This window comes from Erpetoichthys calabaricus, chromosome 6 (genome assembly GCF_900747795.2).
Source record: "Erpetoichthys calabaricus chromosome 6, fErpCal1.3, whole genome shotgun sequence".
NCBI lineage: Eukaryota > Metazoa > Chordata > Cladistia > Polypteriformes > Polypteridae > Erpetoichthys > Erpetoichthys calabaricus.
In genome coordinates, this window is record NC_041399.2 from 11,277,041 (window position 1) to 11,298,054 (window position 21,014).

The following is a 21,014-nucleotide window of genomic DNA, read 5'->3' on the forward strand; positions in this document are numbered from 1 at the left end:
CGAGATCTACAGGGCTGGGGGCTGAAACTGAGCACAGACTTGACTGCATGACCCTGGGCAGCTAGCTGAACCGACTTGCCGTGGCATCTCTGTGAGGTCTGCTCCAGTAACTAAATGCACATACAAATAGTGCTTGATGTTTTGTTGTTCTTGTTCCAGGTGGACCACTGGATTTGATGTCCAGAAGAATAATAGCAGCCAATAGCCAAGCCATTGGACAACGAATCGCTAAAGAGATCCAGGCGTTTTCATGTGAGAGGGATGATGCAGAATAATGGGATCATTTGAGATTTTGCAATTAACCGTAACGAAAATTATAAAAACCACATCAGAAATAAAATGCACGGCCTCAGGTAACTTACCGGCATTCAGTCCGGCTTGTGGTCAAACAATTAGAAGAAAATCCTCCCCATGTCAATTTTTGCCACTTTTATTTATAATAAAAGTATTTGTTTTTAATTCATCAGATTCACATTTATTTATCAGTTGTAAACTGTCAATGTCTGTCATGTATTTTTATATTAAAATTACAAATATACCTTTATTACAAAATTGAGATGCTGCATTGTTTTTCTCTTTTGCAAATTCATCGTGGGAACAAACAGCACAAGAACGCATCACAGGGTCGTGGAGAGAGTTGTGTTGAGCAATGGAGGCTTAAAACACGGCGACAGAAGCTGTTAGGAAAGGTCGCTTCACATCATTACAGGCCTACCGTGCTGCTCATTTCCACGGTCGTCGTAGCTCCCAGCGTCCATCTTGTCCCTTCCTGGTTTGTGCAGGAGTGCTGACTTGGTGTCAACTTGGCCCAGTTCCTTGAGCTTTGTTGTGTTGATGTCCGTGTTCTGGACTCAGCGTCACTGAATCAGTCAACACCTGCAGTGGAGGGGGACAAAGAAAATAACAGAAAATATTTGTGATGTCTAAGATCAAACATACAGTGGGGTATAGAAAAGAACCCCCCCACCCTTTGAAATATTCCCATTTCTTTTTTTTCCTTTATAGTCTTAGATGAAGACACACAAACTTAATATTTCTTCCCAGTAGTTTTCCAGCCAGCCTCTTTCTACATACCTGATCTTGACTCAAGAAATGTTGGCTAAGAAAAATAAAAAACAGACTGGCACAAGGCGCTATACACTAAGGTGCTCTAGGATATGATGCTTATTTTCATATATGCAAATCACCAACTTTAAGAATATACTTTTCTATATTCCCCACCCCAATAATACCTGCAGGCTTTATATGCTGAGATGTGGCCACGTGATTGGCTGTTTAGGTGGAACAGCCATTAAACACCAGCAAAGTGACCAGCAGAATGTATCAACGAAGGCAAAACCTCACAAACGTAAAAGTAGAAAAGAACCCAAAGAGAACCGTAGGTTAGGAACGATGTCGCAGGGGTAAAGGGCGATGTTCAGCTGTAAACCTCTTTGCTAGGAGGAATGGTAGACTTGTTGACTTGACGTCTAATTCCTGTGTGAGTAGCATAGAGTGAAAAACGTCTAGGTTGGCATCGACATCGGGCAAGAAAATGAAGCAAATGTGCAAAGCAAAATTTTCGGTGCATGTTATTTATTTACTTTTCATATTATCGCCGAATCAAACTCTGACTTATTGATCTCCGAATCTGACGCAAGTGATCTGGACACAGGAAACTAAAGTGAGGTACCTGCATCGGCTGATCATCGGGCTGAACCCGCTCAAGCTGCTGATGTGCGTATCACAACGTTCACCTGGAAGGACCACTCAGACAAGGGCTGCCTACCGGACTTCGCCAATGCGAGTGGACACCTGACGCTCCACTACGTCAAGCTGCTTTGTAGTTTTTTGCCAGAAAGAGCCTTTCAACAAGCAGGTATGTAACATGTTTGTGAATTTACATACCGTAGAGGCTCATGGAACCTAAAGCAGAGTGACCTAAGGTCGGAAGTATTTGATATTGATTGATGTGTGAAACTATTACTTTGTGTGCTTTTTAGAAAACAGATTTTTTTGTAAAACTATTCAGCCCTGGGACAAAAGGGAAAAAAATAATTAGCCCTAAAAGAGTTAATGTGTTAGGAAAAACTTAAAAATCATAATCTGTGGTGATTTCAGGTTTAAACTCTCTTAAGATAAGTGCACCACCTACTTTTCGAAGAGACTGTAAATCTGCTTCTTCCTTCAGGTGCTGTGTTATCGAGATCTTCCACCGATGAAATTCGCTGAAGATTTCTTCTTTGCTGTAGAGAGCCGCAGGGTCGAGGCAGGACTTGTTTATAACTTCAATTAAAAACTCCTTGTAATGAAACCTGGAAAACAAAAAACAAAATGGTAAAGGCCGCCATGTGCGTGTTGACAGTTTTTTTAATCCACAAAAAGGAGCCAGCATGGTAGCTCACTGAGTAGCAGTACAACGATGGGTTTGTGACTCTAAGAAGAGACTCGGGAGCTCAACATGTCTGACTGTCTGCACTCAGAGGGGTGCTTCCCAAAAATCAGTTTGTGTGCCAACTCCTCAGGCCTACATGTGGACCAAATAAAATAAATACGTGATAACTGTAACACAGAACAGGGCGTCCTCACTGAAAAAGTGGAGACTTTGAGAAGCAAAGCATTAGAGATGAAGGAACACCACCCAACACCGGAGGTGTTTACTTCAAGTCGGGGCACATCAGCTTCGCCCTGTGGAGCAAGGCCTACCATAAGTGTCTGCGTGTGTGTGTGTGCATTAAATCATAATAAAATCGGGAGTGCAAACCTCTCGACTTTCTCATATACTCAGATATGGGGATGGATATTTGAGGAATAAACCGCAAGACAAGGATTATACTTTTACATTATGTACATTAAAGAACCAACAACAACAACAAATCAAATACAATGAATAATATATTGAATAATTACACTGGTCTACAAAAAAATATTTTTTGTTTGCTACTGGGAACTTCCGAGCAGCTCTTTATTAAGTTTTTTACGCTCATTCTATATATGAAATCAGAATTAAGCTAGCAGGTCAGGTTTTTGAAATACACATCATTGACGTTTTGACACTTTTGAATATCAATATAATATATCAACATGATATCTGGAGTTTGGACTGTGTCCCACCAAAATTGTTCTGATGTGCTTATTCTGAAAACAAACCAGATGACGATACCAGAGACACGTTAAAGTATATTTATGTCAATTTACCTCAATATAAAAATGAGGTCAGCGTTCCCAAAAATGTTGGAGGCCCTCGCTTTTGCGCTTGTACTGCACATCCGTCTCTCTTTGCAAGAACCAACAGTCGTCACCCATCATGCTCGGAGTGAATTTTCCCCGATATCAATTTTCCATCACCTTTATATCTTGATGAAATCTTTCCCTATACTCATTGATGACATCAATTAGATTTAGTGGAAAAAAAATCAAGATGAGAATGTAAAAAATGCATCTTCAGTGACATTCTGGCTCCCATAAGCTGATATACGTCCAGCATGTTCTCCACAAGCTCAGCGTTATTCTCTCCTCTGTGACTGCTAAGACAATTCTTGACAACCCGCACGAATGAGGGTGCTGATTCAGTGTGGGCTTCAGTTTCCTTCTGAACTCATCGTCGAGCATCAGTTCACGGATTTCAGGGCCAACAAAAACACCTTCCTTAATTTTGGCTTCACTTTTCTTGAGACCAAACTTATTTCTTAAATGCTGAAGCGCATCGCCTTTACTGTCCAGTCACACTACCTATCCAAGACCTGGAACATTGTAACTAAAAAATGGGACGTGCTGCGGGATGAAAACGGTTGTCAGATTTGGAGTCAGCAAGTGAAATTTGTTAAAGTACAGGTGAAAGAATCCCAGTAGCAAAATGCTTGTTGACCAGTGTTGCTATAAAAGTAAAGTGGAATAAATCGGACACTGCAGCTGCATAGCGGAAATAGCCCAAAAGTTGATAGAAATCTACGTTTTGTACCTAATATTCATATGCAAAATTTGGTTGACTTAAGTGAAAGCGTACTCAGGTTATCATGTGCGCACACGCACGCAGACATAATTCCAAAAATGGTTGGTCTAAAACGTCAAAATCTCAACATCTAATTTTTGGATGATTCCAATGCTTTCCCTACAACAAAGTAAATCAGACTTGGAGAGGCCTAAAACGTCGAGATTCATTCAAATCCTGTCATTGAATTTTCGGACGATTCCAATGCTTTCGTTACACCTCGTATACAAGAAAATAAAAAAAATAAATAAAAATAAAAAAACGCAGTAGTTTCTGTATCAAATGGTATTTAAAAAATCTACAATGGTGAAACTGAAAATCTGCACGTTTGGAGGAGTATTAAACAATGATCCTTAATAACAGTAACAGTGCTTACTCGCAGTGACCTCCATATTCAAGTGGTGCGGCTTTTCCACAGGGAATTTCTACAAAGCCACTTGGATATTCTCGGTTTTCCAGGACACCACACTTTCCTGAAACATAAAGACAAGATTAAAGCAGAGAAGCTGTTTAAAGGACAATTCAGATTTATATTTAATAGGAAGGGGCTCAATTAGGAAGTCTAATAGGTGCCAGGATAAAGGAACGACTTGGCCAGGAGGCCATAATGGAAGGACTGGGGTTTACCAGGAGCAGGCCAGCCCCCCTCACGACAGGCGACAGTATTCCTCAGGGCTGAGCCTGATTGGGATGCCCACAGGGTGGCATGGCAGTAGCCCTCCAGGATGAGAGTTGGAGGCCCTAAATCAGGGGTCACCAGCTCCAGTCCTGGAGGGCCGCAGTGGCTGCAGGTTAACTCTTTCCTTAATCTGTGCATTTGCTGCTAATTAACTTATTTTGTCTTCATTTTAATTATCTTTTTTTATGATTCAGTCCCCCGTAAAAACAAAAATGAGATGTGAGCTGACAGATGGTCTGCTAAGTCACGACCTCAAACTCAAACCAGTTTGTTAATTAGAAGCCAATTGGCTTGGATCTCATTGAGCTTGTTATTTAATTCCATGGCTTGTTGCTGCTCTCATTCTGCCACAGCAGACAGTTTCACAGCGGTGGGTTTTCTTCCTTTCTTTTCTAAGAACTTCCACCCACGACCATCAGAACGTTTTGTGAACCTGAGCAGGTCGACATTACAGAGACCTTGACCTTTCTTTATTTTCAGAAAGTGAATGACGAGTGACATCCAGGGGGGTGCACAGAGTAGAGCCGCTGACCCTCCGCATTGAGAAGAGACAATTGATGTGGTTTGGCCATCTGACACGGATGTCTCCTGGATGCATGACCAGCTGGGAGGAGAAGGCCTGGAGCTCGAAGGGAGGATGGCCTGGGATGCACAGTACAAGATGGCAAGTGTGGCTTGGGTGAAGGAACATATGGGCCTCAATGCCAAGCCTTCTGCACCCCCACGACTCAGCTTCAGATACAGTAAGTGGTGGAAAATGAACGAATGAATTAATGAATGATGGACACAGGTTGCTGGTCATGTGTTGGCTCATTTTGTATCTCGTGATTGTTTGGCTGCTAAACAAGGAAAAAATAAATAAATAATTAAGGGGTCTGAGTCTTAAATAGCAAGTTAATTAAAATGAAGGGGAAAGAGTTAATTAGCAGCAACAAAACTGGTCACTAATTAAGAAACCCTGCAGCCAGCCAGCCACAGTAGCGCTCCAGGACCGGAGTTGGAGACCCCTGGCTTAGAGACCCGATATCGCTGAGCACAGATTTGGCAAAGGCTACGAACAAATGTCTGCAGGGTTGAAGTTCTCAAAAGCACAGCGGCCTCAACAGTCGTTGAATGGAAGACGTTTGGAACCAACAGGACTCTACTGACAGATGGCCCTTTGACCATGATTGTTTTGTTTGGCCTCAGTAAGATTGGGAGGGGGTGGGGGCCAACCATTGCTGCACCGCTCCACCAAAGTGGGCTTTATGACACAGGGGCCAAGTCTCTCCGCAGTAAAAGACACATGGAGGCCCACTTCTAGTGTGCAAATAGGGACTCTCGTACTGTGAGAAGCGAGACTCTCTGGTCTCATGGGACCAACATTAGTGTCACGTCTGGTGGAGAGCAGGCACCGCATGTCATCTGCACAATGCTAGTAGAGAAAGATGAATGGAACAAAGTGAAGAGATAACAACTTAACCTTGTATGACATAAGGGGAGAGAGGGGGGGGGGGGGGTCTTAAAACCTTTAAATTGGTATCTCAAAACACAAAGTGTTACCTTTGACAGAATCGGAATCCATCAAAGTTCTGACCGTAATAACCATCTGTTTGATAACGGATTGTGGCTCCCCCCCCCCCCTTCCACATATCCTTACGTAAAAACCAACCTGCTCCGGAGTGACTGGGCATCAGACTGGGTGGGCAGAAATCAACTCTTAAACACAAAGCAAAGACAATAAGTGAGGGGGCTTAGGGAACGACTCTGGGAATGTCCCTGTGTGGCCCAACAAGAGCCCAGACTTGAAGCCATTTGAGAGACCTGAAAATGCAGCAGTTGACCACCAACCCAACAAAGCTTGAGAGAACCTACTGAGAATTCTCAAATCCAGCTGTGCAAAGCTTGTGGTTTCATACCCAAAAGACAATCCCAAGCTGTAATCACTGCAAAGGGGTATTCAACAGAGTACTGAGTTCAAGGGTCTCAGTACTTGTGTTACATATACAGTATATATTGTCACACACGTGTGCCATGGGGACGGCTTAAAGCGGGGTGTCGAACTCCGGGCCTGGAGGGCCGCAGGTTTTCTTTCTAACCATCTTCTTCATTAGTGCTAATTAACTTCTTTTGCCTTCGTTTTAATTAACTCGACTCAGACCCCTTCGTTTACAGATGTCAAACTCCGGGCCTGGAGGGCCACAGTGGCTGCAGGTTTTCATTCTAACCCTTTTCCTAATCGGTGATCAGTTTTCACTGCTAATTAACTCCTTTTCCTTTCATTTTAATAGCCCTGTTTTTAAGGATTCAGTCTTCTGGATTGATTATTTTCTTCATTAAATGACAGCCAAACAGAAATGAAATGTGAAACAAGCTAACAAATAGCCACCTAAATTGGGGCTTCAAACTCCAACCAACTTCACTCCAATCACTTTCTTAATGAGAAGCCAATTATTCTTGCTGTTAATTAAACTCGTTATTTAATTCCATGGCTTGTTGCTGCTCTCATTCGGCCACAGCAGACATTTCCAAAATGGTTGTTTTTTTCTGTTTTTACTAAGGACACTGTCAAGATGTTTTGGCGACCTGAGAGATCAGCCTTACTGAGACCTTCACCTTTCTTTATTTTCACATACTGTGTGATGGACACAGGTAAGCTAGTCTTTGTTTTCTGTCTCACTGTTTTTCCTTAATTAGCAGCCAGACAATAAACAAGGGGCCGGAGTCAAGTTAATTAGGGCTAAAGCAAAAGAAGTTAATCAGCAGCAGAAAACTAATGAAGAAGATGGTTAGAATGAAAACCTGCAGCCACTGCGGCCCTCCAGGACCCGAGTTCGACACCTGTGGCTTAAAGGGTGGTAATTCCTTGCCGATCCACAAGATAATAATAATAATAATAATACATTTTATTTATACAAGGGCGCCTTTCAAGGAACTCAAGGACACCGAACAACAATAAATAAATAAATAAATAAGTAAATAAATAAATAAAAGACACAATTATAAAAAACTTAAAACATCAGAAAATCTAGAAATTAAAACCAAACAAAACCATTATAATCAGGAGGAAAAAGAAAAAGCCATTTTAAACAGATGCGTTTTAAGTTTACATTTGAAGGATGAATATGATTTGATATTTCGGAGATCCGCAGGCAATGAATTCCAGAGCTTGGGAGCAGAACAGCTGAAAGCTCTGCTCCCCATGGTGGTTAGACGGGCGGGAGGGACAGTCAGATGGGTGGAGGAAGAGGATCTAAGGTTACGGGATGGAATGGCAACATGAAGAAGGTCAGACAGATATGGAGGGGCGAGGTTATGGATGGCCTTAAATGTTAATAGTAGAATCTTAAAATCAATACGAAACTTAATCGGGAGCCAATGAAGCTGCTGCAAGACAGGAGTAATATGGTGAATAGATGGGGTTTGAGTGATGATACGTGCTGCAGAATTCTGGACTAACTGAAGCTTATGAAGAGATTTATTCGGGAGACCAAAGAGGAGTGAATTGCAGTAGTCCAGCCGAGAAGTGACAAGACTATGAACAAGAATGGCAGTGGTGTGAGGAGTGAGGGAGGTGCGAATGAGATTAATATTACGTAGGTGGAAGTAAGCAGATCGGGTGATGTTATTAATGTGAGATTGGAAAGATAGAGTACTGTCGAGGATGACACCCAGACTCTTGACCTGAGATGATGGGGAAACAACAGAGTTATCAATAATGAGAGAAAGATTATTGGTTTTGGATAATGATGACTTTGAACCAATGAGGAGAACCTCAGTTTTGTCACTGTTTAATTTAAGAAAATTCGAAGAAAACCAGGATTTAATTTCAGCAATGCATTCAATAAGCGAGGGTGGTGGAAAAGAGGAGGTGGGATTACCAGCAAGGTAGAGCTGGGTGTCATCAGCATAACAGTGAAAATTAATGTTATATTTGCAAAAAATATTGCCAAGGGGAAGAAGGTAAATAATAAAAAGAAGAGGCCCCAGGACAGAGCCCTGGGGCACACCAGAAGTAACAGCGGTGGGTTGGGATGTGAAGGTTTTAAGTTGTATGAACTGAGTGCGGCCTAAGAGGTAGGATCTAAACCAATCAAGTTGAGTGTGGGTAATGCCAATCAGAGATAGTCTATTAAGGAGAGTGGTATGACAAATAGTATCAAAGGCCGCACTCAGATCAAGGAGGATGAGAATAGTGACTAGACCAGAATCAGCAGCCATAAGGAGGTCATTAGTAATTTTAACAAGTGCCGTTTCTGTACTATGAAGGGGGCGAAAACCAGACTGGAACTTTTCATATAGATTATTGTGAGATAAATGGGTGTGAAGTTGGATAGCTACTATTTTTTCAAGAATTTTGGAGATAAAGGGCAAGTTAGAAATGGGGCGAAAATTATTGAAATTAGTAGGATCAGCACCAGGTTTTTTTAGTACTGGGGTTATAGCAGCAGTTTTAAAAGATGAGGGAATAATACCAGTAGTGAGAGAAGAGTGAATGATGGCAGAAATGAGAGGGACTAGAGAGGGAAGGCAGGCTTTAACCAGAACTGTAGGCAGGGGGTCCAGCTGACAAGTAGATGACTTGGATTTGCAGATGAGATCTGAAATTTCAGAGGAAGTGGGAAGCTGGAAAGAAGAGAAAAAGTGAATAGGCGAGTGAAGTTCAGAAGGAATACAGAGAGGATCTGGACCAAGGTGCTGATGTATCTTTTGGCACTGTTTACCGATGCCTCTTCTCTTAACCCTCTACAGACCGGATGATTGAAAGCCCCACCCCCTCTGACATCACTTCCTGTACCTGTGCACCTGGACCCACCTCTTCCTGGCTGGCCTGTCCTTAACCGGAAGTGTTGCCATCTTGGAGCAGGCACTTTGAGACTCGCATCTTTTAACACTTTTTCCAATGCATTTATTTTCAATTACACAGGGTTTGCCTACGGGTGCCCCAAAACTTTATGTTTGTCTGTGTTTTTCGTTACAATATATATTTTAAATTTGGAAAAAATTTTTAAAATGTTCACATTGTCATTCGTTGCCTAATGAGAGAAAAAATGAATTTAAATGACAGTAGCATAAGGCTGCAACATAACAAAATGTGTAAAGAGTGAAAGGGTCTGAAGACTTTCTGAAGGTGCTGTAAATCAAGGGAATCCCGTTGTCAAAGTCAGGCAGGAAATCTAAAAGACTATCAGTCCTCTGCCAGTCAGATCCAAGAAATGAAGAAAGAATACAGAGCACCAAATCATAAAACAAAGAAAAAACAATGGATGAAGTGGCTGGGAAATCTGTGACAAATATTCTGGACAGGGTGGTCCAGATCTAATTATGCAATTATCATTACGCTATAACTTAAGTTTATTATATAGAGAATTCACAAAAAAATTCATTTTGTTGCCGATAGATGGCAGCACCTGCCCTGCATTCGTTTATTACAAGATATTTTGAACAATTCTTTTGTTTTGCGTTGTTTTCCGGCATTGCATTAAAAGTTGCATAATTAGATCTGGACCACCCTACAGTGCATCCAGAAAGTATTCACAGCGCATCACTTTTTCTACATTTTGTTATGTTACAGCCTTATTCCAAAATGGATTAAATTCATTTTTTTCCTCAGAATTCTACACACAACACCCCATAATGACAACGTGAAAAAAGTTTACTTGAGATTTTTGCAAATTTATTAAAAATAAAAAAACTGAGAAATCCCATGTCCATAGGTATTCACAGCCTTTGCCATGAAGCTCAAAATTGAGCTCAGGTGCATCCTGTTTCCCCTGATCATCCTTGAGATGTTTCTGCAGCTTCATTGGAGTCCACCTGTGGTAAATTCAGTTGACTGGACATGATTTGGAAAGGCACACACCTGTCTATAGAAGGTCCCACAGTTGACAGTTCATGTCAGAGCAAAAACCAAGCATGAAGTCAAAGGAATTGTCTGTAGACCTCCGAGACAGGATTGTCTCAAGGCAGAAATCTGGGGAAGGTTACAGAAAATTTTCTGCTGCTTTGAAGGTCCCAATGAGCACAGTGGCCTCCATCATCCGTAAGTGGAAAAAGTTTGAAACCACCAGGACTCTTCCTAGAGCTGGCCGGCCATCTAAACTGAGCGCTTGGGGGAGAAGGGCCTTAGTCAGGGAGGTGACCAAGAACCAGAAGGTCACTCTGTCAGAGCTCCAGAGGTCCTCTGTGGAGAGAGGAGAACCTTCCAGAAGGACAACCATCTCTGCAGCAATCCACCAATCAGGCCTGTATGGTAGAGTGGCCAGACGGAAGCCACTCCTTAGTAAAAGGCACATGGCAGCCCACCTGGAGTTTGCCACAAGGCACCTGAAGGACTCTCAGACCATGAGAAAGAAAATTCTCTGGTCTGATGAGACAAAGATTGAACTCTTTGGTGTGAATGCCAGGCGTCACGTTTGGAGGAAACCAGGCACCGCTCATCACCAGGCCAATACCATCCCTACAGTGAAGCATGGTGGTGGCAGCATCATGCTGTGGGGATGTCTTTCAGCGTCAGGGACTGCGAGACTAGTCAGGATAAAGGGAAAGATGACTGCAGCAATGTACAGAGACATCCTGGATGAAAACCTGCTCCAGAGCACTCTTGACCTCAGACTGGGGCGACGGTTCATCTTTCAGCAGGACAACGACCCTAAGCACACAGCCAAGATATCAAAGGAGTGGCTTCAGGACAACTCTGTGAATGTCCTTGAGTGGCCCAGCCAGAGCCCAGACTTGAATCCGATTGAACATCTCTGGAGAGATCTTAAAATGGCTGTGCACCGACGCTTCCCATCCAACCTGATGGAGCTTGAGAGGTGCTACAAAGAGGAATGGGCCAAACTGGCCAAGGATAGGTATGCCAAGCTTTTGGCATCATATTCAAAAAGACTTGAGGCTGGAATTGCTGCCAAAGGTGCATCGACAAAGTATTGAGCAAAGGCTGTGAATACTTATGGACATGGGATTTCTCAGTCTTTTTATTTTTAATAAATTTGCAAAAACCTCAAGTAAACTTTTTTCACGTTGTCATTATGGGGTGTTGTGTGGAGAATTCTGAGGAAAAAAATGAATTTAATCCATTTTGGAATAAGGTTGTAACATAACAAAATGTGGAAAAAGTGATGCGCTGGGAATACTTTCCGGATGCACTGTATATTGTGGGCTTTACCTGAGACATTCTGTTGGAGAGTCTCCCTCGTGCTCAAGTCTGCCATATCGTATAGCTAAAAGAAAAAAAAAGAAAGAAAGCAAGCTGTAATGTAGATCTGCACCTCCTTGTGGAGTACCATCTACTACCAAACTCAGTGTACAGCACTGTACGTTCAGCAGATGCTGCAGTCTTTTCACATCCCAGTCACGAAGAAAATAGAAGCAGTTCCTCGGGTGGTGTGCATGTAGGCCTTTAGTGCGACAATCTTCTGAAAACCTACAGACCTACAAAAAATACACAATTTAAACGTTAGAGCTTTGACTCTTACAATACTCAAACAGGTCAGACTATAGAATAGAGTGACTGTATACAGGGTTGTGAAAAAGTGTGTGCACCCTGCCTGTGCTTTGTGTTTTACACAATGAATGGCCTCAGACTTTACCTTGCAATATTAGAGAAAGGGAGCCCAAGTGAACACACTGTGCAGTTTTTAAAATCAGGGCTGACTTCATCCACGGAACAAAGTAATCCAACACACCCCTCACCCTTGTGATAAAGTCGTCATCCCCACAGGTTCAGTACCTGGTTACCGCACATTTAGCGGCAGAAATCACAGCAAGCATGCCCTAGAATTTCACACGGCCCGCTCCTTTCTACAGAGCTGCTCTAACTCAGATACACTGGTAGGTTTGTGAGTGTCAACTGTTCGTTTCCAGTCCTGCCACTTAGACTTGAGGAGGAGCTTAAAAACGTTTGAACTACAGTTGTGCTCTTCAAGATTACATACCCTGTCAGAATTTACAACAATCTGGACAAGGACTGGCCATCAGCCCAACAAAACTCACCAGTCCTGTCCACCTAATTCTTCTAAAATAACATCAAGTTGAGTTGTGAAAGTCCCTAAAGTCTTACTGTCTACCACACTACTTGGTCTCTTATTCCAAGTGTTTATCATTCTTTATGTAAAGAAAAACTCCCTAATGTTTGTGTGAAATTTTCCCCTTCACAAGTTTCCAACTGTGTCCCTGTGTTCTTGATGAACTCATTTTAAAGTCACAGTCTCGATCCACTGGACTAATTGCCTTCGTAAATTTAAACACTTCAATCAGGTCACCTCTTACTCTTCTTTTGCTTAAACTGTAAGATGTGCAGCACACTTTAAGGAAAAGATGACTGACTGGGCAAAAAACATCTCATTTACTTTTAATGGAATCCAAATTAAACTATTAAGGCGTCACAGAACAGCAGAACCGTTAAACAAATCATAGCAATAAGGAAAATACTGAGATGTCCCTTAGTTCTTCCTACCGTTTATTAGCCCCTGTGGCACCATTGATGGCTTGCAGTCTTTTGTGCTCGTTGTGGATTAGGCCCTTGATTATTTGCTCAGCTGATAGAGCTGCACATTCTTCTTGTCGAAAAGCCTCCAGGTCCCCTCAACTCTTGGGTGGTCTTGCATGAACTGCACGTTTGAGGTCAGGAGACGGTCACGGCCACTCCTGTAGCCATAAAGGGTTGACTTGGCCTTGTGTTTTGGATCATTGTCATGTTGGAAGATCCAAAGTGTGTCCCACGTGCAGCTTCTGGCCTGATGGATGCAAGTTGTCCTCCAATATTTTCCAGTAACATGCTGTATTCATCTTGCCATCAATTTTCACAAAGTTGCCTGTGCCGCTGTGGTTCAGCCCCAACCCCGCTAATCAGTACTGATGGTGTACTTTCCATCTTGGGCCATTTCGTGTCCTTTCCAAAGACGGTGTTTACAGTTGTGACCATCAAGTTCAATTTTGGTCTCATCGCTCCAAAGGACTTTATTTCAGAAGTTTTGAGGCTAGTCTAGACGCTGCTTGGCATATTGTAAGTGGGCTGCTTTGTGGCGTTGGCACACTCGACCATGAAGCCCATTTTTGTTCAAGTACCTCCTTATTGTACATCTTGAAACAGCAACACCATTTGTTTACAGAGGTGCCTGGATCTCAACTGAAGTGGCTTATGGGCTTTTCTTGGCAACTCAACAAACGATCCTGGCAGTTGTGGCTGAATTCTCGGTGGCCCGGTAACAACAGAACCCCTAACTTTCTATTTTCTTTTTTCTTAATCACAGTCTGAACACTACTGACAGGCATTTTCAGATCTCCAGCTATCTTTTTATCTCTTTTCACCGATTTATACAAATCACCAACCGTTCCTCGCCGGTCCTTTGACGGTCCTTTTGCTTTTGCCATGGCTCAGTATCCAGTAAAGTCAGTGCAGCTCTGCATGAATTTAAAGGAACTATATATACACAGACACGGATTACAGTCACAGAGGTTACAGGTGTGGATGCTCGCCCTTAATTTGAACCCGTGTGTGCCAACCCCAACATTCAAGAGGTACGTAAACTTTTGATTAGGCCCGTTTGGGTGATTGCACTTATCATTATGATTTAAAAAGGGCCCACACAGTTATGTGATAATAAATTGCCTCACCTGGGCACACTACCTAATTAACAGGAATGCTTTCTGCACGATTACTTATATTTTCCAGACAGTGGCCAATATGTCACAAATTCTGCCAGGATATGCAAACTTATGAGCACAACTGTACATCCGTTTTTCAAGCCAAGAAGACACGAGTATAGACTGGCGGCTCTAAATTGGCCTGTGTGTGTGTACCCTGCCATGGACTGGTGTCCTGTCCAGGAATGGTACCTGCCTTGTGCCCTTTGTGCTTGCTGGGATAGGCTTCAGCCCCCCCGGTGACCCTGCTCAGGACAAAGCAGGTTTACAAAATGCTACAGTGTGCTATGCAACACCTCAATGGTGATCAACCTCAAATGGAGCCTCTGTACTAGGGTGTTTCATTTTCTAAGGCAAAAAATAAAATGTAAAATTTTTGCAGGCTTTGCTTACACCCCGAGTCTCAGTGATGTAAAAGACATATATGCCAAATTTCAAGAAGACTGGATAATATTTAGAGGTTGCACACTTTGATCAATTTTGTAAAAGTAGGCAAAAAATACAATTTTTCAATGTTAATTACTTTTATTGGGAAAACTAGAAATCACAAACTTAAAATAATATTAAAACTAGACACTAAGATTAATAGGTAGTATGCAAAACTTGATGCAATCCCTTCTTTTGTTCGTTTGGTGACGACTTTTCTGTGATGCTTGACTACCCTCAACAAGAATCGTTTTTGTTGTTCGTCCCTGACCGATTCGTTAAACTTTTTTATCAGAGCAATTGCTCTTTCAGCGGTATCATTGACCACCTTAAGAGCGTTCACATGGCTTCTTAGAGAGTCACTGCAGTATTCTGTCACGTCATGGATCCCAAACAATTCAAAGAACGTCTTTGTTTTATTAGTAACGAAATGGCTCAGGTCTTTTCCTTCAAAAACTAGGTTTTTACCCTCTAATCGTTTCATTTCCTTTTTCTTTGCAGGTTTGGTTTTAAATTTTTAGTCATATTTTCCTTTTCAGCCTGAGTAATACGTTCGTCCAAAAAAGCCAATCCTACATTTGTTTCTGACAGATACCAAAGGTGTCTCTTAGCAACTGTGAGAGCACTTTTTTTGAAGTCTGCATCTGGGTAAGTGCTCAGAAGCTGTAGCATATCCAATCATTCTTTGGAGCCCATCGACTTACAATTGCCTCCTGCCAAAAGCGAACATACAGTGCATCCAGAAAGTATTCACAGCGCATCACTTTTTCCACATTTTGTTATGTTACAGCCTTATTCCAAAATGGATTAAATTCATTTTTTTCCTCAGAATTCTACACACAACACCCCATAATGACAACGTAAAAAAAGTTAACTTGAGGTTTTTGCAAATTTATTAAAAATAAGCAAAGGTACTGTTTATAAGGTTGGGGAAACCTGCAGTCAATTGAGACTGAGGAAGAGACTTGGATAAGTCTCGAAATGTTTCTCCCACTTAAAAACTTTGTCCAGATGAACAGAATCAAATTTCTAGGATTATTAAAAATAAGAAAACTGAGAAATCCCATGTACATAAGTATTCACAGCCTTTGCTCAATACTTTGTCGATGCACCTTTGGCAGCAATTACAGCCTCAAGTCTTTTTGAATATGATGCCACAAGCTTGGCACACCTATCCTTGGCCAGTTTGGCCCATTCCTCTTTGCAGCACCTCTCAAGCTCCATCAGGTTGGATGGGAAGCGTCGGTGCACAGCCATTTTAAGATCTCTCCAGAGATGTTCAATCAGATTCAAGTCTGGGCTCTGGCTGGGCCACTCAAGGACATTCACAGAGTTGTCCTGAAGCCACTCCTTTGATATCTTGGCTGTGTGCTTAGGGTCGTTGTCCTGCTGAAAGATGAACCGTCGCCCCAGTCTGAGGTCAAGAGCGCTCTGGAGCAGGTTTTCATCCAGGATGTCTCTGTACATTGCTGCAGTCATCTTTCCCTTTATCCTGACTAGTCTCCCAGTCCCTGCCGCTGAAAAACATCCCCACAGCATGCTGCCACCACCATGCTTCACTGTAGGGATGGTATTGGCCTGGTGATGAGCGGTGCCTGGTTTCCTCCAAACGTGACGCCTGGCATTCATGCCAAAGAGTTCAATCTTTGTCTCATCAGACCAGAGAATTTTGTTTCTCATGGTCTGAGAGTCCTTCAGGTGCCTTTTGGCAAACTCCAGGTGAGCTGCCACGTGGCTTCCGTCTGGGCACTCTACCATACAGGCCTGATTGGTGGATTGCTGCAGAGATGGTTGTCCTTCTGGAAGGTTCTCCTCTCTCCACAGAGTGACCATCGGGTTCTTGGTCACCTCCCTGACTAAGGCCCTTCTCCTTAGATCGCTCAGTTTAGATGGCCGGCCAGCTCTAGGAAGAGTCCTGGTGGTTTCGAACTTCTTCCACTTACGGATGATGGAGGCCACTGTGCTCATTGGGACCTTCAAAGCAGGAGAAATTTTTCTGTAACCTTCCCCAGATTTGTGCCTCGAGACAATCCTGTCTCGGAGGTCTACAGACAATTCCTTTGACTTCATGCTTGGTTTGTGCTCTGACATGAACTGTCAACTGTGGGACCTTATATAGACAGGTGTGTGCCTTTCCAAATCATGTCCAGTCAACTGAATTTACCACAGGTGGACTCCAATGAAGCTGCAGAAACATCTCAAGGATGATCAGGGGAAACAGGAGGCACCTGAGCTCAATTTCGAGCTTCACGGCAAAGGCTGTGAATACTTATGTACATGTGGTGTCTCAATTTTTTTATTTTTAATAAATTTGCAAAAATCTCAAGTAAACGTTTTTCACGTTGTCATTATGTGGTGTTGTGTGTAGAATTCTGAGGAAAAAAATGAATTTAATCCATTTTGGAATAAGGCGGTAACATAAGAAAATGTGGAAAAAGTGATGTGCTGTGAATACTTTCCGGATGCACTGTATATGAGGCTGACAAAATGTGCAACCCGTTTCATTCCTTTCAATTCTCGTTGAGAAATATTCAACTGTTTAGTGAAGAGGACAATTTTAAGTGCATATATTGCCTTTGCCATCCACCTTGCTTGATGCAGAGCCCCTGGGATCCTTTTTAGTTTGAAATAAAAGTGATCAATGTGTGCAACCCCTAAATATTATCTAATCTTCTTGCAATTTGGCATATATATCTTTTACATCACTGAGACTCGGGGTGTAAGCAAAGTCATATGAAAATCACATCTTTGGAAAAATGAAACACCCTACTCTGTACACACCAATTCAGAAATGAATGTCAAGTCTGCTCAGCTCAGTCCGACAGGACACCCTCACTGTACAGTTACTTCTGATATAATAGATAATCTGATTCATACTTCTCCAGACAAAAACGGCTTTCTGCATCCTCCGCAAAACTCGTGTTGACATTGCGTGCATTTGAAATGCAGGCAGCCCCCTTTGGAGAGGTGAAATCGAACTCTGCAGTTGGGGCAATCTGGAAAAGTAAAAGTCGTATTTAGTCATATCAAACCAAATGATTAATTATTGATTAATAATGATATAGTGATTTATAGTTTATGTTCTCGGAATCAAAAAATGAACAAATAAAGCAAAATTAACTCTGTAAAATAATTACCTCCAACTTGTATGGTGCCTAGCAAGTGATGGGTCAAAAGTTATATCTCACAGCCGCACATTATAAGCTGTGCTGCAAAACTCTGCCATTTTTAGTCATTACATTAAAATGAACGTAAATGACTTAGGCGGATATTCCAGTAAAGCTTACAAGAATATTAATGTTCTTATTTCCTATCAAAATAATGAAGCCCTTCCAAAATTTTTGAATGTGCACCAGCATTAAAAAGTTTGCAATCACCAAGAAATGTTCATGGTTTTGATAGAAATTGACCCTCTTTATCAAGAAACCATTACAATGATTTAAAAATAAAGCCAAGGCATTAACTAGTGTGGCTAATGGCTCCTTACTGCTTGAAATGACTGATTTGTAATTTATCGTTCACATTTTCAGCAGCCGCTCCTTCAGCGTCCTAGTAGTTAACTCTCTAAGCTTATCCTTAATGAGTCACGGATAAAGGCTCATCGGTTATTAGAGAAACTTTCTGTCATTAGCACCGGCATTCTATTCGCTTGGGTTTCAAGGTGCTGCCAATTCCTAACGTACAAAATAGCCAAAATTAAACAGCTTTACCCCCCAAAAAATGCTAATCTATTATTATTATTTGTGTGTGTGTGTGTAGAATGACGGTTATTCCATGGAACAGAGGAGCAAGAGACTGAAGACTTCAAACAAAGGTAACATACGGCAACGTACAGTATTCATCTTCCTCAGGATCAATAGCTGGAGGGGGGGAAATGAATCATCAAAATAAGGAGGGTATGGGTTCCCTTGTATGGGACGTATGCACAGCTCTGGTTCAGGCAACCCAAATAAACGCACTGATGGGTGCTTTATACAATTTATTTTTGTGTAGCCAAAAATCACACAAGAAGTTCCGCAGTGGGCTTTAATAGGGCCTGCCTTCTGACAGCCCCCCAGCCTTGACTCTCTAAGAAGACAAGAAAAACTCCCTGGAAGAAACCTTGGAAAAGGCATTTCAGAGAGAGACCCCTCTTCAGGTAGTTTGGACGTGCAGTGGGTGTCAAAAACAAGGGGGTCAATACAATACACAGAATAGAACACACGTAATCCTCAATACAATATGAAAGTACAATAGGATCATTACAAGTACAGAGCCGAATCCAACAGTAGATGATATCACATCATAGGATTTGGGTTTGCTCAGAGTCCTGGAGATCTCGGCCATCAAGCTGCCTCCCCACACTGGCCCTATTTATGTGTGGAGATCTGGACCACTGGAGTAAGGACTGTCTTTAAAGGCGAGATCAGCTTTGGGCAGAACATGGCAGAGGGAGAGGACATAGGGCTATCCCTTTTAATGACCACCCAGTCGCCTAACCAGCAACCCAAGCTAACCAAGTGTCACATGCTACGTTCTTGATGTCCAATCCTTTCAGATAAGACTAAGGGGGCTACAGAGCCCAAATCATCACAGGCATCTAACTTGTCCTCGTTTGTCTCTTTCTGCTAAACTTGGGGATCCAACCGTATGCTTTCTGGTGGATAGCGTGGCTACAAAATCCATCTTGCGTTCGGAGAACTTTCTGGGTGCTCCCGATTCTGTTACATTCATTGGAGTTGAAGGTTTGCCAGTGGTATGTCCTGTAATGAATGAATTGCTTATTTCTGCAGGTCCCGTGCAAGATCAGCACGTGTTTTTATTATCACGTGGCACTCCAGTAAATTCGCTAGGGAGAGGTCTGTTGTGCATGTGGGGAAGAGTTGCGATGTACGCCTAATGGAGTCTCCTTAGATTTTCCAGAGACCGCACCTATAATACACACTCAGTTTTGTCAAGCGTTACACGAGTCACTGTTATATGAATGCGTCCTCGATAGCAGTGATTATGCCTCACCAATGTTACATGAAGCCGGTACAGTGATCCAACTACCGGTTATTAAAATATTACTTGAACAGCACAATCTGCTAACGTACTTATACCTTTAAGAAATCCTCATTGCACAGCGAACATTTGTATAGTGGATGACCAATATGTACATCTGCCGTTCTTCCATGTTGGTCAGAAATCATCGCTGCATGTGGCACTGAAGTGGCTGCCAGTCTAAATAACACCCAGTAACCCTCATTTCCTAAGTGCTGTGCACCCACCCCAATATTACAGCCTTCTTTCTATGGACAGCTGGTTCTGCCATTACGGCTCGTTCTGTTCTTACCTATGCCATTTCTGCTGTAAAGATGTTCGAGCTGAGCATCTTGGTATCCTAGGCTGTTCTTGTTTTGCCAGTCTATAAACTGCTCACAACTTATTCCCATGTGCTGAGGCAGCCACTGCATAAGAGAAGACAAAAATGAGCGCTAATAAGAGTTAAAAACAGACACCATGAGAATTGTCAAGCATCAAGTAAGCTCACTGGTCTGCGACATTTGAAACAGGTGCTTCTCCCACAGGACGGGCAGTCCATTCGTAAACTCCGAGATTCGTGAAGAAGTCCGAATGAACACTAAAACAGAAAAAAAAGATTGTGTTAATGCCAAATATATTAAACTGTTTTTTTCAACAATCAGGTAATTTGCAAATAACACAAAAGAAGTGCTATATGGGAAAAGTACTGCACTGCAGAAGGAAAGCTTAGTATCATTTAAAACATTACATAAAACATACTAAAAATAAAAAAATCGGCAGTGGTCTCTCCTCGACTTTCTCGTATACTGAAATATGGGGATGGATATTTGAGGAGTAAACCACAAGACAATGACTTTTATATTATGTACATGTATATTAAAGAACCATCAACAACAACTCAAATCAAATTAATAATATATTGAACTATTATTGTAAAAGTAAGGCTGAATAAATCCAACCCTGCAGCTGCCTGAATAAAAGGTAAAGAACCACTTCCAATTAGCGGAAATAGCCCAAAAGTTTATAGAAATCTACGCTTTGTACCTGATACTTGCATGCAAAATTTGGTTGACCTAAGTGTACTCAAGTTATCGTGTTTACACACACATACTGACAGACATAATTCCAAAAATGGTATTTTCGGACTCTAAAACATCAAAATCTCAAAATGGAATTTTTGGACGATTACAATACTTTGTATACGAGAACGTAAAAAAGGAATTTAATCCCACAAAAAAACATTGCTAACTTTCAGGGTGGAGACAAAAGGGCAGAAACACCACGTGAAAAAGGAGTTTTCACTTT

At 42.0% G+C, this 21,014-nt stretch overlaps 2 protein-coding genes across 5 annotated transcripts in view; one reads left to right on the plus strand and one right to left on the minus strand.

Moving 5' to 3' along the window:
- The window catches only part of impa1 (inositol monophosphatase 1), a 48,702-nt gene extending 48,148 nt beyond the window's left edge, over nt 1-554 (plus strand). Inside the window, exon 9 of the mRNA XM_028803395.2 lies at nt 160-554. Within this exon, the coding sequence (XP_028659228.1) occupies nt 160-275 (116 nt within the window). The 3' untranslated portion in view covers nt 276-554. The remainder of the gene's footprint in view (nt 1-159) is intronic.
- The window catches only part of LOC114653207 (E3 ubiquitin-protein ligase RNF31-like), a 77,198-nt gene continuing 56,598 nt past the window's right edge, over nt 415-21,014 (minus strand). For 3 of the 4 annotated variants that reach the window (XM_028803393.2, XM_051929256.1, XM_051929255.1), the window contains 8 exons: nt 20,218-20,307; nt 20,020-20,134; nt 17,583-17,701; nt 11,952-12,065; nt 11,800-11,854; nt 4,347-4,443; nt 2,135-2,294; nt 415-876 (listed from right to left, as the gene is read on the minus strand). In XM_028803393.2, coding sequence (XP_028659226.1) covers nt 799-876; nt 2,135-2,294; nt 4,347-4,443; nt 11,800-11,854; nt 11,952-12,065; nt 17,583-17,701; nt 20,020-20,134; nt 20,218-20,307 — 828 coding nt within the window. In that variant the 3' untranslated portion in view covers nt 415-798. Of the gene's footprint in view, nt 877-2,134; nt 2,295-4,346; nt 4,444-6,337; nt 6,575-11,799; nt 11,855-11,951; nt 12,066-17,582; nt 17,702-20,019; nt 20,135-20,217; nt 20,308-21,014 lie in introns of those variants that run through there. The other variant, XM_051929254.1, reaches the window with a different exon arrangement.